Raw genomic sequence first — 15,567 nt, forward strand, 5'->3', positions numbered from 1 at the left:
ATATATTGGGAATACAAATTAGTTCGGTCTGTTTTTTTATGCATTTATTTCAAAACAAAATGAATGAACAGATCAATTAAAGTATTGCCCATCGCCTACTACTTTTTCCCATCTTTCAAGCAATTTTCGAATTCCATCTCGAAAAAATGACTCGTCTTTGAAGGCGATCCAATTTTGGAGTCAATTTTCGATTTCTGCGAACGAAGTGAACCGGTGACTTGCTGCATCCTTCGGAACAACCACTAATCAGAAGGAGCAATGTCTGGAGAATACGGCGGGTGCGATAAAACATCCCATTTGAGCGTTCCCAAATATTTTTTTACGACATGAGGCCGAGCGTTATCATGAAGAAGAATAACTTTATCATGTCTTTGCCGTATTTCAGCCGTTTTTCTTGCAATACACGGTTCAAACGAATCAATTGTAGCCGATATCGATCGCCCGTAATGGAATCCAGATTTCATAGTAAACAAGACCCTTTTGGTCCCACTAGATATAGAGCATGATCTTCGAACCATGAATGTTCGACCGTGATGTTGATGTTAAGGTCGATGGCAACGATTGACCGGACTTAGCGTAGTATTTTTTCTTCTTGAGATTATCGTAGAATATCCACTTCTCATCTTCAGTCACAATCTGATGCAAAAAACCTTTTCTTTGTTGTCTTTGAATCAGCTGTTTACAAGTGAAAAATCGCTTTTCAACGTTTCTCGGTTTCAGTTCATAAGGCACCCAATTTCCTTGTTTTTCATCATTCCCATGGCTCTCAATCGTACAGAAACGGCTTGTTGAATTATGATTCTGCAAACTCCTCTTGCATTTGATTCTTCTTCGAGTAATGCCTCTAGTTTTTTGTTTTCTAATTTTTTTGGCTGTCTAGAGCGAGGCTTGTTTTCAAATCTATTAGATGTACAACTTTGCTTCCGCCGTTTTTTTTCCGAAATTCGAGGTTTTATTGTAAAAAACTGGTTATACATTTATGATTCAAAGTATTGTTCATCGCTGGCCACTACTTTCTCCCATCTTTCGGATAGCGTACGAATCCCGCGTCGAAAAAACTGGTCATCTTTTGAGGCTATCCACGAATCGATCCAATTTTTTACTTCTTCATAAGACCGGAAGTGCTGGTCAGCCAGGCCGTGTGCCATTGATCGAAACAAGTGATAGATAGAGGGAGCAACGTCTGGAGAATACGGCGGGTGGGGTAGGACTTCCCATTTCAACGTTTCCAAGTATGTCTTGACCACTTTCGCAACATGGGGTCGAGCATTGTCATGCTGCAAAATCACTTTATCGTGTCTCTCGTTGTATTGCGGCCATTTGTCTTTCAATGCTCGGCTCAAATGCATCAATTGCGTTCGATACCGATCGCCTGTGATTGTTTCAGTCGGTTTTAACAGTTCATAATACACTACGCCGAGCTGGTCCCACCAAATACAGAGCATGACCTTGGACGTCAAAATCACCGTTCTTGAAGTGTTGAAACCACTCACGACACGTTCTTTCACTAATAGCGGCCTCACCATAAGTATTTGAGAGCCTTCGATGAGCCTCAGCCGCAGATTTCTTCATATTGAAGCAAAAAATTAAAACCTCCCGCAAATGACGAGAATTTGGCTCGTAAACTGACATTTTCAATCGAGAATAACTTTATGATGCAGACACAAATCGACTAATGTTTCTATGGGGTTATGTTGACAGATGCCCAAGTTTATTGTATGACGTCTATGATCTATTTATTTCGACCACCACTTACCGCTAAAGCCTATAGGAAAAAAGTCTATAGGAAAACGGCGGAAGCAAAGTTGTACACCTAATCCATCCTTGAATCATCGAAACCATTCCCTGATTTATCAGTTGGAGCAGTGTCACCATAAACTTCGACAAGCATTCGATGGGCTTCAGCCCATCACTTTTCTTCCAATTAAAGCAGAAAATCAAAACCTCTCGTAAATGCTGCTTGGCAAACAACAAAATTCGACATTTCAAACACAGTAAAAATCAAGGTTTTTGTATGAAACTCAAAGCGATATAAACTGATTATTATTAGCAGATGTTTAACCTCTCTGAAACCGCCAAAATCAGCATCACTATGAACCATTCACAACAGCTGGAGCTATCTTTAAGGAAATGGACCGAACTAATTTGTCCCAATAAATACTCCCAATGAATATTAAATATTATTAATATATATTAATAATTATGGATATAGAAATCAAAAATATTACAATACTTATTTAACTTTTATATCAAACTATATGATTATTATATATTATATTATTATTACTTATCACAAATTGATGTGTATGTAAAAAAAACTTATTTATATGACACAACACCAAACAAAATACACACACCTACATTACATACACATATTTACCCACACATATATTTTGAGGTTCACTTGCTGAATGTTCAGACTCTCTTCTCTAGGGACTATATAGAATTGTGGCGTTGCAAGCGTTAGTTGCGACGCTTGAATTAATTCTTTTTTCCGGTTTTCCTTTCTCTCTCTCTCTCTCTCTTTCTTTCTCTCTCTCTCTCTCTCTCTCTCTCTCTCTCTCTCTGGTGTTATGGCGTTCGGCGTGCGGATCTTTTGTAAGCCTCAGCGATAGATTTTAATTAGCGCTTGGTAAGATTAATAATTATCCTATGTTCATTACAAGAGCGACATCGGTTACTGCTCATGTCATTAGGTAATTGCTCACGTCGTCAGATAAATGCTTATAGTGTAGATTTTCTTAGTTTCTCGTATTCTAACCTAATAATACGATATCGATATCCGAACTATTATATGCACGTAATCATTTCTCTATTTTTGTAATCTGTACGTTCTAAACAATCATTTGAGTTTGTATTATACCTCCCTATGAGTCAGAATCAATGAGTAACATTTATTTGCAAACTTAACGATTTCCCGCCAATTGTCCTTCGCCGTTAGTTAGTCATCCACATTGGGCACAGCAGCCACAACATAGCCATAGAATGGAAGACTGTAATGCATTCTGGTATTACACTATGAAACTAAACTGCGTTCCAACAAGTATTTTACACAGAAACACATACTTTACACAGTGTAACGTCTCTGTGTCCTAGTTGGAAAACAGCCATTATCGACATTTTAAAACATCCCAACAAACGGGAATGGATTAAAATGGATTAAAATTTTTTTCTATCCGAATGCGTATTTTAAATAGCGAATACTTTTTTGGATTTAATTAAATCCAATTGAATTTAATTAGATTCAATTGGATGTAATTGGATTGAAAAACTGCATTTCCCATTCAAAAATTTGAATTGAACAGTATTCACAATTGTGTTTGTGTGCACAGAAAAAGCTAATATTATTTTTAAATTGAAAAGCATAGAGATGTGCTCCATGCAATTTCTATAAATGAATAAAAATGCATTCAGAATTGAAAAGCATTCATTTTAACATTCCTGAATCAATATTTCTGAAAATCTGAATCCATTTTAATCCATTTTCGTTTGCTGGGATGCACAGAGAGAGAATGAATATCTATACATCTGTTTTTATACATATACCTTTTTCTCTTGAACTTAATCCTGGATATCAATTATGAAATTATCCCTAAAATAAAAAAGTGAAAATTTTAATTCTCCATTGAAATTAACGGAGAAATTTTTCACTTTTTATCCTAGGAAAAAAGTTTCATGATTAATATCCTGAACCTAACTACAATGCTCTCTTCATGTCTATAAAGACTTAAACACAATAGGCACAGGCAATAGGCACAGGCAATAGTGAATAATGAACCGTTCCAATCAGAACTGTGTATAGTTTGTGTATATATTTGTAAGTTTGATATTATATCCCAGTAGGGGGCTATTCTGAAACTTTTTAAGGCATGCGTTATATGATTTGTAACGCATGCTTTACGATTTCATATTCTGTAAATGCGTCTTAACGCATAGCATCGTCAATTTATGTTGCATTTGCATTAAATTTGCATTATATTAAATTTCACTAAAAATTGTATTCTGTGAGCCATTTTAACGTTCTTGCGTTATGTAAAGTTAAAAAACAACTCCTATGAGTTGTATTTATCGCATATTACGTAACCGCGTAATCAATCAGAAGTAATGCTGGTTTCGCTTTTTACTGATTATTGATTGGTTACGATTACGCGATACGCAGTAAATCCATCTCATGGGATTCCAACCTTATGCTAACGCCGACTTTTGGACAGCGTTAAATGTCAACTCAAGTTAGGTATTATGACACGCAGTTATATCAATGCAGTTAAATAATTAAATATTTTAAATTTAAATATTTTAAATGTGTTAAATAAATATTTAAAATTTTTCTGTATCTTTTCTGTAGCTTGCATATTGTAACAATATAAATGCAAGCTATATGTTTTGTTTATTAGGTTAATTATAGGTTATAAATATTCCTTTCACGTGAAAATTATTATGTGAAAAAATTAATTATAATTTATTTATTATAAATAAATATATGCAGCTTAGTAAGTAATATAATATTATTTACAATTAGTTATATATATATTTGTGTGTGTGTGTGTGTGTGTGTGTGTATGTGTGTGTGTGTGTGTGTGTGTGTGTGTGTGTGTGTGTGTGTAATATATAATTGTATACAGTAAAGGCATATAAATATTTACTTTCAATATTTTTTTTTTTGAGATAGTTATTATCTTGAAACTTGTTTGATTAAGAGTATGATCAACACGATGCTGCAAATGCTTTGAAGCGTTTTTTAACCGGACAGTTTGTAAAATTCTTGCTTCTAATTGGTCCATCAAATGCTTCAAAGCATTTGTAGCGAGACTTTGACCATAGCCCAAAATGATTGAAAAAACGCGATTGTAGCAGGATTCTCTAAATGTTTTGATGATTGCCGCTAGCGACAGCTAATGGCAGAACATTACGTCATCATTTCTTCTTAATTCTTTCGCGACTTGCGTTATATTCCCAAACATGCCCGAACTCATAACAAATCGCGAACATAACTTACAGAATGCAATTCTTATGAATAGTACATTATGAGTTAAATATAAATTTCGTTAATAGAGTTATATAACTCAAAAAGTTTCAGAATAGCCCTGCAGAGCTCTGATTGAACAGCTTGTTATTCTTTGTTCTCTGTGCCTATTGTGTTTGAGCCTTTATGCTCTAAGCCTATAATTACTTGACAGTCAATACTTCTAATTTTTCCCGCAAGGCGTGATAACACTAAAATTACATCTGTCGAATTTTTCATGAGTTTTTTCCTACACCGTGTTTTAAGCCCACTTTTTTCGTGACCAGCCGCTTGAGTTTGATCTTCTTATTACTCTGTGGCGTAATTTTAAGCTGATAAACCAATCAGAATACTGTTTTAGATTACGTAATCTAACGGAAATGGAAATAATAGTAAACTTATCCATAACCTCACAATAAGGTGAATTTCAACTGATTGAAATTCGCCTTATGCATAAGTTTATTGCTGTTGTCTATTTTTGTTAGAATACATAGATCTAAAACAATATCCTGATTGGCTTATCGGCTTAAGTTCACGTCTTATAGTTACAGAAATTTTGTCTGCGCAGCTTTTAAGTCCGTATTAGACTATCGACTCTGCGAATCGACCCGACTGTCAACTCTGACTGCCGACCAATAATGGACCAAACACAACATGACTAATTTAATGTGATTGGTTCATTATTGGTCGGCAGTCAAAGTCGGCTTGTAGAGTCGGTAGCTTGATGTGGGCTTAAGTCATATAGTATTAGACGGAGAATAAAATCTCTTTTGTCTTAAAATGCCTTTTCATGCTGACATGAGATGATAAATCGATATTTAGTACATATAATTTTGGTACATATAATTGTGCTACATCCAACCTTGAAAAGTGGACGATGTACCCTAAGAAAAATAGATGTTACTATGTAATCAATATTCACTTTATCAGAGGGCAGTAGTACGCGGCAGCATTTTGTGATTACAGGTTTTGGGCCATCATGTTTTCTCTCAAGTTTCTGTCTGTTAAAAATAAGCGTTGAATGCAGCATGAAAAAGCATTTTTTAGAGTCTCTTTTACCAACCTCAGTTAAATTAACCGATGTTACGTGGAACTCATTTAGGCTGGCATTTATAGATGGATTCTTATTTCGTCTTAAGTGTCTTAGAAATCCCATGAGGCACATTTGTCGCGTAAGTTGGAGTCCCATGAGATAGATCTATCGCGTATCGCGTAATCGCGTAAAATCAATAATCAGTAAAACACGAAATCATAATAGTGGATCACTTCTGATTGCTTACGCTGTTACACGATACGCGATAAATACATCTCATAGGATTCTATCCTGAAGACGCTAATGCTACTCTCTGGTCGATATTCATATATTCTTATATTTAAAACCGTCTATAGTCTATGATGGAAGAATTACGCTGAGCCAAATCACGCCTACTTTTACTTCGTATCGTCTCTCAGTGCGCAATCTACCAACGTGAGACGTGAAAAACATGGGGCGGTATTCATAATCCGTTTTTATTTTAAAATCATCTTAAATATAATGTCTTAAGATGTTAATACAGTCCTCGGATTGATTTATGACATCTTAAGATTGACTTAAGACAGTCTTAAATGTAAGAATCGACTATGAATATCGACCTGTTTTGTGTCACGAAGTTGATACTGAATCTTTTCGTGCACGGAAAGATTCACTACTAACTTCACGTCTTAAGACGGTCTTAAATATAAAAGACCTGCATTGATCTTTGTTACACGGCACGCTTCATAATTTTTTGCACACTGAACGCGGAAACACACTTGCCGCGCGACAAAATGAGACGCGGTAACCAATGAACATATTAGGAGCTGTAAGCTTATTGGCTATCGCATCACATTTTGCCGTTTCAAGGTTTCCGTATCCAGTGTGCAAAAGTCATTATGACGAAATTATAACATATATCGATGTTATGGAATGTTATGAAACTGGTCAATCATAGCTATTCCTTTAAAGAATAGTTGTGATTGGCCAGTTTCATAACATCGATGTTATAACTTCAGTGTAAAGCGTGCTGTGTAAACGTAGTAATTGGTATCGTATCGTAGACGTCACAAATCACAAGATTGTTACTTCAGCCAATCTGCTTTAATTTTAAAGTCGCATGATGCTTACGACGCTTCCGACACTACGATACGCTCAATGTAGAATGGCCTTTAAGAACTAACTATGAATATCGGCCTTTGAGGTTAGCATGCGCAACTATTCGCGCAAGTATGTGGTGATTGGTAGACTCGTGCTTTAGAGAGGGTACTCTATAATTTTGGCATTCCACCTTTAAAGGTACCTTTTTTCCAGACGCTCGACGCTCATTTTTGGTGTCAAAATAAATCACGTGATAGAAATTGACAAACATCAAGCATGAATTTTGATCACGTGATTTATTTTGATGCTGAAAATGTGGGTTGAGCATCAAGCATAAAAAGGCACCTTTAAATTTTGCCCCATAGGATCAAATTTATTAGAGAGACTGTATTGTTGTATGTATGTACACAATCATGGACACCATGGTTGATGGTTCCAACAGTGTCAGTGAGATGAGCGATAGTGAGTCGTGGTGAATCGTATGGGTGAGATGTTGCGTCCGCGACACTTTGAAATGTCAAATTCGGCGAAAATTTACGGTAAGTCCGACGGTAGCCATGTGAAAGTTGCGCCCACAGTAGCGTGCGTAATGCAGTTGCATTCGTCGCTGTCTGAGGGTCTGAGCGCAAGAATTGTCGTAACACTTACTTCGACTTAAGTTGTAGACGTAAGCACAAGCTTTGACGTACGACTATTGCTGTTTCTTGGAGATATGGTATAAGACTCTATGTAAGTGTTATAACAATTCTTGCTCAGACTGACTCGTCCAATCGGATGCCGATTGTCGCATTCTGTTACATACTTTTTTCTCAATCCAAAAGTCTGAAAGAAAAGTCCCGCGTTGTTTCATCCTTTCTCATTTCTTTCACTATCTTGTCGAAAAGATATCGTAATTAATTGCTATATATGGCGGGCCATAAAACTATCACATTATGCTTCCTATATGTTTATGAGATAGGAAATAGGTTCTCTCTCTCTCTCTCTCTCTCTCTCTCTCTCTCTCTCTCTCTGTGTGGATTCTTGATGATTGCCGTGATGATCGAATGATGATCAAATGAAACAATGCGAAATATATTCTTGACAGACTAACAGATGTTTATTTTGCATATTGTATGTATGCGAATCTGATAAATTGTAAATAGCGATAAATTGTAATCGGATAACGGCTATCATATGTACTGATGAACTTGCACTGTTTGCGAAGAGATATGAGCATATGCAATGACAGATGGAAGCTCCCTCACATCTCTCAAATTTGACAGAAAGAAATAATTAAATTTAATTGGTGGAAGTAGAATAATATAATAAAAATATAATATGATATGATATGATATGAGCAGGGTTGGCATATATTAAACATAATGTATTATACATGATTTTTATATCGTATAATATTGTATGTTATATATATTATATGTACGTTTTATACATATAATAATTTTATGTGCAGTTAGTCAAAGAAACACTTTCGATTATATGTATTAAGCAGGTTCTACATTAGTTACAAGCTGATCGCAAGTTTGTTGCCACAGTCAATGAAGCTTGCATTTTGAGATCAACGCTTCATAATGGCTGTCACACAAACTTGTGATCAGCTTACAACTAAGAACTGACTTTATATGTAAGCAACTACTCATAGCTCTAAATTGCTCAACCCTGAATATAGTATAATATAAGTATATTATTTCCACCATGATTAAATTATAAAAATCATTAGTTGTGCAGAGAAAGCAGTTTTGCAACTGTTGTAAAAGTCTTTAATATGATTGCTAATACATGTAGATTCAGTAAGAAATTAAACAAAAAGATCGCTGAAAAGATAATTCTTTATTTAAATTCTTTAAAGTACTTCTATAGTAAGGTGCCCAAAAATTTGTGCTCACCAGAGTCCACCCAAAATCACAAATATATCTATATAATTTGGATAAAATATTAAAATTATATATGTATATTTTACATAAATAGTATGAAATTAATGATGTTTAGTATATAAAAATAATGAAATAAAAAAAAAGTTGATTTCTTATATATTTTTTTCTTGTGGAAATTTAATATTTTGTCATTTCAACATTAAATACCTTTCCAGAAATGACCGATAACTTATTACTTTTTTTGTGACTAAAATGTATTACAATTGTAACAATTTTTTAACTATATAATTTCGGTTTTTAGAAATATTTATGATAATGTTTATGTGCAGTTTGTCAAAGAAACATTTTCGATCCTTATCTGTCGATCCTTATCACTAGGTTATTTCTCAAAGGTTACATTTTTAACATTTTTTTTTTATTTCTTTGATAACCTAATTTAGAATTTTGCACACATCAAGTAACTTTAACTTTATTATATTAAAAAATTAGACATTTCTATGGTAACTCAATTTACTGTAGAACCAAGAAGACTTCTACCATGTATAGAACTATTCTAATAGTTTAAGTCATTATTGCCTACCAATGTATAATAGACTATTTTTATACACTCAATTTACGCCGAAGTTATAATAGCGATCTTAGGAAACTAATCATAGTCATTCCATTCTTCAGAGGAATAACTATGGTATAATTGGTCAGCTTCGTAACATTGATGTTATAACTTTGATGTAAATTGAGCCATGTAAATATAATAATAGATTAATCTTGGTTCAACTTATTTTTCGTCTTTTTCTAGTTCTAAAAATTAGAAAAAAATCAAGAGTACGTTGATTCATGATTAAAATTGATCTACATTGATGGAAAACAAGCATAACGCAACGATTTTCTAATGAGAACTTACTGATTTTTTTGTTATTAGTACTATACTCTTTTATTAGATTGGACATTTCAAAAAGAAGGCACACAGTTTTTCTGATTATTATAATTTGAATAATTTTCACAATAAACTGCGCGCGCGCGCGCGCGCGCGCGCGCGCGCGTGTGTGTGTGTGTGTGTGTGTGTGTGTGTGTGTGTGTGTGTGTGTGTGTGTGTGTGTGTGTGTGTGTGTGTGTGTGTGTGTGTAGACACGCACGCACGTACGCACGCACTATCTTGAAAGGTAAAAGATTAAAAAAGATGAATTTAAAGAATTAGTGAAAGTGTTGAAAGAGGTAAAAACTTTCTTCCTAGTAACGAAACATGTCTTGTATATTTCCTTAGCCCAATCATACACTTGAGTACCATGAAAGGTTCTTTTAGTATATTGCGAAAATCTAGTTATAGTTAACTATTAATATCTGTACACAGAAAAACGATGCTTGAGAAAGGAAAGGAGTTGAAAAAAGAAATATTAAGAAATTCCTCAAAAATTAGCTTTAAATATTACATTAAAAATATAGCATTAAATATTGTATATTTTAATAAGTTTTGTGAAGGCAAATTTTTGCTTTCTTCCCCTTCCAATTGAAATCCTACCCATGGCGAGATACATATTTATCATATTTGGAATGTGTATATCAAACATTTCAGAATGTTACCATACATATATACGAATTCTATTTTATTCTTGTTTTTGATGCGCTTTAATGCCGCGTCTATATTAAAAAGTAATGTTTTATAATAACAATTGTAAATTTAAAGAGATTCAATTATATAATTGTTATATGATTTTTTTATTCAGTTGATTTAAAATAAATCTCCAATTTTCTGTAATTTTAAAATTTACGTATTAGCATTTGTACTTATTTTATATAAAGTACCAAGTAAAACAATGTGAAACTTTATTTTGTTCCACATAATTATCCACGTTGTTCAACAGTATAATAGATTTTATGTATATCTTTTGCGACACATTATGATATATTAGAAATAGTTTTATGACAAAAAAAAAACGATATTTTTGAAATTGATAATTTTTTACATTCAAATTGATTGATAGTATGCTACACAGAGATGTAACACTGTAATCAAAACTTACAGGAGTCCTAACTTACAATTAACAATAAATGTCAGTAATATACTTTTAAGTTATAATTGGTTTTTTATTCATTTAAAAGTTTTATACAGACATACAAACAAAAGGAAAAAAAATTTAACAAAATATATAATTTTCGAAAAAAGTGTGTATAATAGTTTCTTTTATTTATTTTCTTCCACAAATAAGTTTTAGTATGTGTTTCTGAATAATATATTAAAAAATGGCATTAATATCTATATTAAAAAATAAAATAACGAAAAATTAACATTGCTCATTTTTTTTGCTCCATACTTTTTTTAATACTCTATATACTATTTACATTATACTGTATAACAAGCAATATTTTTTTAGAGAAGTAGAAAGATGCTATGGCAGCTTCGGTTGTATCACGCAACGATGAGGAGGAATTGAATGGAGAAACGGAATCAGAAGCCAGTAGTATATATCAAGGCTCGATAATCTCTACCGTACCTGATCGTCATGGATTTCTAGGCGGTTCACAATACAGTCCAGAAAGGTAATTTAACCTCTTTTTAGCATGATAACATTTCAATAAATGTTTTAATAAAATAAAATTTTATTATTTAATATTATAACTTTATGAAATAGGAAACAATCTATATCACCTGATGTGATATTGCGGAGAGAGAGAAAATGGATACAGATGCTGAATAATTGGAGTCTTTTTATGACCACAAATTACCATAAAGTCCGCGAGAGATGTCGTAAGGGTATACCACCTTCTGTGAGACTTCGTGCCTGGCTAAACTTATGTGGTGGTCAGCTTCTAATGAACGAAAACCCAAATTTGTATGAAGAATTGATAAAACGGCCCGGTGATCCCAAATACATAGAAGATATCAAAAAGGATCTCCATCGTCAATTTCCACATCATGAAATGTTTGTCGAGAATGCACCTGGACAGCAAGAACTATTCCAAGTTCTCAAGGCATATTCCATTCTGAACAGCAAAGTGGGCTACTGCCAAGCTCAAGCACCTATTGCTGCATTTTTGCTGATGCATATGCCGGCAGTGCAAGCATTTTGGTGCCTCGTTGCGATATGCGACAAATATCTTATCGGCTATTATAGTCAGGGCATGGAAACGTTACTGCGCGATGGAGATATTCTCTTCGCTCTTTTGAAGAGAGTCTCGCCCGTTGCGTATAAGCACTTAGTTAGTAAATATGAATTCTTATGTGAATTTTCTATATAACTATATTGATCGTTTTAGAAAGACAAATTGAAAATCAATTTTAATTATATGTGGAATTTTTTTAAAACAATTCTGTAGTTGTTAATAAAATTTTTATATTTCTCGACTAATGTAAATAAGAATTTTAGAATAAAATTTCTTTTTTTTTTTTAATCATTGTTATAGACTGATCATAAATTAGGGATTTAATTGAATATTTACTATTTTAGAAAAAACAAAAAATGGAGCCAATCTTGTATATGACGGAATGGTTTTTATGCGTTTACACGCGAACATTGCCGTGGGAAAGTATCCTACGTATATGGGATATGTTTCTTTGCGAGGGTGTAAAAGTAATCTTTAAAGTAGGTCTGATACTATTGAAAGGTAGTCTAGGTCGCACTTCCCTTATCAAATGTTGTCCAACAACATATGAAACCCTCCAAGTGCTGAGAAACCCACCCCAACATATCATGGAGGAGGAGGTCTTGGTTTATCAGGTACACACTTTTTACGCAAATATGAATATTACAAAAAAAATTACATTTATTATAAATGATATTTTTTAATAAACTATTATTATAATTGAGTTAAATTTATAATGATTATAGAAAATTGATAAATTTATTTCTAATTCAATTTCTTTATATTTTTCAAAGATTTTTATTTTAACTCAAACGTTTTTTCGGTATGACATTTTTTTCAATGTTTTTGTATTTTTTCGATTGCTTATAACTTCTTTTTTTTATGAAGATACATAATTTGATTGCGTCACTCACAGTATTCAAATGAGACTGATGTAATTGGTGTGTTGCAGGTGCATGCGCGCGCGCATATGTGTGCGTGCGTGCGTGCGTGCGTGCGTGCATGCGTGCGTGCGTGCGTGCGTGCGTGCGTGTGTGTGTGTGTGTGTGTGTGTGTGTGTGTGTGTGTGTGTGTGTTTTCAGCTATTAATTTACCTCTTATTGTTGTCTTATTCTGGTTTTGTTATTAATAGACTTTGTAACAGCAATTTTACTGACGCCTAACCATTTCCAAGTTATTATTGTCTTTATATTTATGTTAACTATAATCTATCATATCTTATGTCTATTACTCTGTCTGTAGTCTTTTTCATATAGCTTTGTAATAAATTAAATTAAATTAAATTAAAATTAAATAATTTAATATTATGTTTCTTAATGTCTAACACTTTGATTGAAAAACAATATTGTGTTTTACAATATGTTCATTTTTATGAAAATTATTATACAAGCAATCGAATTGGATTAAATCTATCATATACTAGTGTTGTTTTCATAATGATGCATTAAGGATTAAAATTATAAGATTTTAACGTAACTTTTATGTTTTATAAATAAAATAAAATATATGTTATTTGTAACCTTCTTAATGTTGCAGATTCAGAGGTTGAATTTGAGCGAAGAGGATTTTGAATATGAGCATCAGAAGCAAATGTTAAAAAGAAAAACGGTGGAGAAGGAAACTGCCAATCGAACTGACTGATGATTAAGTAGTTAGATGAAGATGGGACGAAATATGACAACATTTGAACGTGTAGCGTCTCAAAGTGTGCCTTCCTTTCTGTTCTTCTGATACTGTATAAATTTCGCAATTTATATGTTAGAATTTTTTCGTATTAAAATCGAGGGATATGATAAAAAATGATAAATGAATAGGTACATATATTCTCAAAATAGAAAGTTCCATATACTTTGTGCACACATACGTATACATATTCTCTGAGCAGCTGGAGTGCATTATTTATCTCTATTTCCTTCATTATTAATCTTCATTATCAGTCGCAGTCTATTAAAAAAAAAAACAATACATTTGCAGGTTCATGTAGTACTACTTATTTAGTATTTTCTGATTAATGTATTTTTAGTTGATTATCTTTATGATTAATATTATCAATATTTATGTACAAAAATTTATTGCATTTTTAAAAGTATAGTATATTATAATGTTATAATGTTACTAAATAAATATTATTTTTCGTTAATGCCGATTTTATCTTAAATTATTATTAATCCTTACTGATCGAACGAATTTAATTTTAGATTACATCTTCATGCTTATAATAATATAATTTCCTATAAGTACAATATTATTTAATATTAAATAATATATTCTTGGAATATGAAGATTATGCGTTTCGCGAGTTTTCTTCATGTCCAGATCCATTTTTGAAATGTCAACGTTTCGTGAACCTTGTTCATTTCATCAGGACGAGGAGCAGTCTGATACTGAGCTATTCCTCTAGACCGTTCCTTTCATATTACGCTTGTTGGAGTAATGAGAGGAAAGAAGAGAATTGTGGATGGGGAGGGGAGAGAAGGAAGAGGAAAATGGGAGAAATTAATCTCAATAACCAGGAGAATGGTTTTTCACATTTTATTCATGTTATAGCCATTATTTCTATTTAAATTGTTAGGGTATTTTTATATCTCTATGGCTTCTCTATACTTTCTTGGAAAATAATGTAATGTTGGCTATTGCGGTCGTTTTGTTAAACAGTATTTGATATCCTGTTTCGATGTTGTGTTCTGATAATGCTGACTGCGTAACGTGTTTTAGCCATCATGTTGGTATTTTTTTATGTAGGTTGACCATTCTCCCGATTTCTTCAATGTATATTTGCCCGCAGGAACAAGATACTTTGTATACTCTTGCGAAGCTGAGATCTTTGATCTTTAGGATTTCTTAAGATTTGTCCTATCTTTTTGGGTGATTTGAAGATAATTCGGATATTGTGTTTGTTTAATATTCTGCCGATCCGATCTGTTCCTCTGACATACGGGAGAATGGATTCTATCGATTGTGTATCAGAGATTGTCTTGTAGTACACAAACCAAATCTCATGGAAGCCTCAAGAATATTTTGAGATATTAATGAATGGTTATATGTCCACTCCTGATAATATTACTATATTACATGATTATTAAAAGTAACATTATTTAGTGTTACTGTAATATTATATATGAACATTAAAAATTATAACAACATTTATTTTAATTTGTAAAACTGTTACACCGGTTCAGTTTAAATATACAATATATTTAAATACTGAAAATAGTTTTGGTATGCAGTATGTAGAACTGGATGTAAAATCACATCGAAACATTATTTAAGCACAAGACACATAATAGACTGATAAGACGTTTTCGTTACTAGATTGTGAATTCAAATTGCATATATATAAAAATTGCTAATATAATTAATATTAATAAATATTTTAATAATATTTTAATAATATTTCAAAATAAAGGAAATATACTAAGGATATTTATACAAGTGGACATATAACATCCAGAATACACTCATAACATTAAAAAATGTACAATATTTTTAAAATATTATAATAA

The 15,567-nt window shown here is 32.7% G+C and overlaps 1 protein-coding gene across 3 annotated transcripts; it reads left to right on the forward strand.

Annotated features, from left to right (window-relative positions):
- Positions 1 to 7,257: 7,257 nt before the first annotated feature.
- Positions 7,258 to 14,035, forward strand: LOC108689947 (TBC1 domain family member 10A-like). Of its 3 annotated transcripts, XM_018196944.1 has the most exons (6): positions 7,258 to 7,313; positions 7,481 to 7,654; positions 11,356 to 11,521; positions 11,614 to 12,181; positions 12,430 to 12,699; positions 13,601 to 14,035. In XM_018196944.1, exons 3-6 carry the CDS (start codon positions 11,373 to 11,375, stop codon positions 13,703 to 13,705), a joined length of 1,092 nt encoding a protein of 363 aa, XP_018052433.1. In that variant the 5' UTR covers positions 7,258 to 7,313; positions 7,481 to 7,654; positions 11,356 to 11,372; the 3' UTR covers positions 13,706 to 14,035. The 3 variants fall into 3 exon arrangements, with proteins under 3 accessions (XP_018052433.1, XP_018052432.1, XP_018052434.1); XM_018196943.1 differs by lacking the exon at positions 7,258 to 7,313 and having other exon boundaries at positions 7,326 to 7,654; XM_018196945.1 differs by lacking the exons at positions 7,258 to 7,313; positions 7,481 to 7,654 and adding an exon at positions 7,724 to 7,844.
- Positions 14,036 to 15,567: the final 1,532 nt, after the last annotated feature.

This window comes from Atta colombica, unplaced genomic scaffold, assembly GCF_001594045.1.
Source record: "Atta colombica isolate Treedump-2 unplaced genomic scaffold, Acol1.0 scaffold283, whole genome shotgun sequence".
In the NCBI taxonomy this organism is placed as follows: Eukaryota; Metazoa; Arthropoda; class Insecta; order Hymenoptera; family Formicidae; genus Atta; species Atta colombica.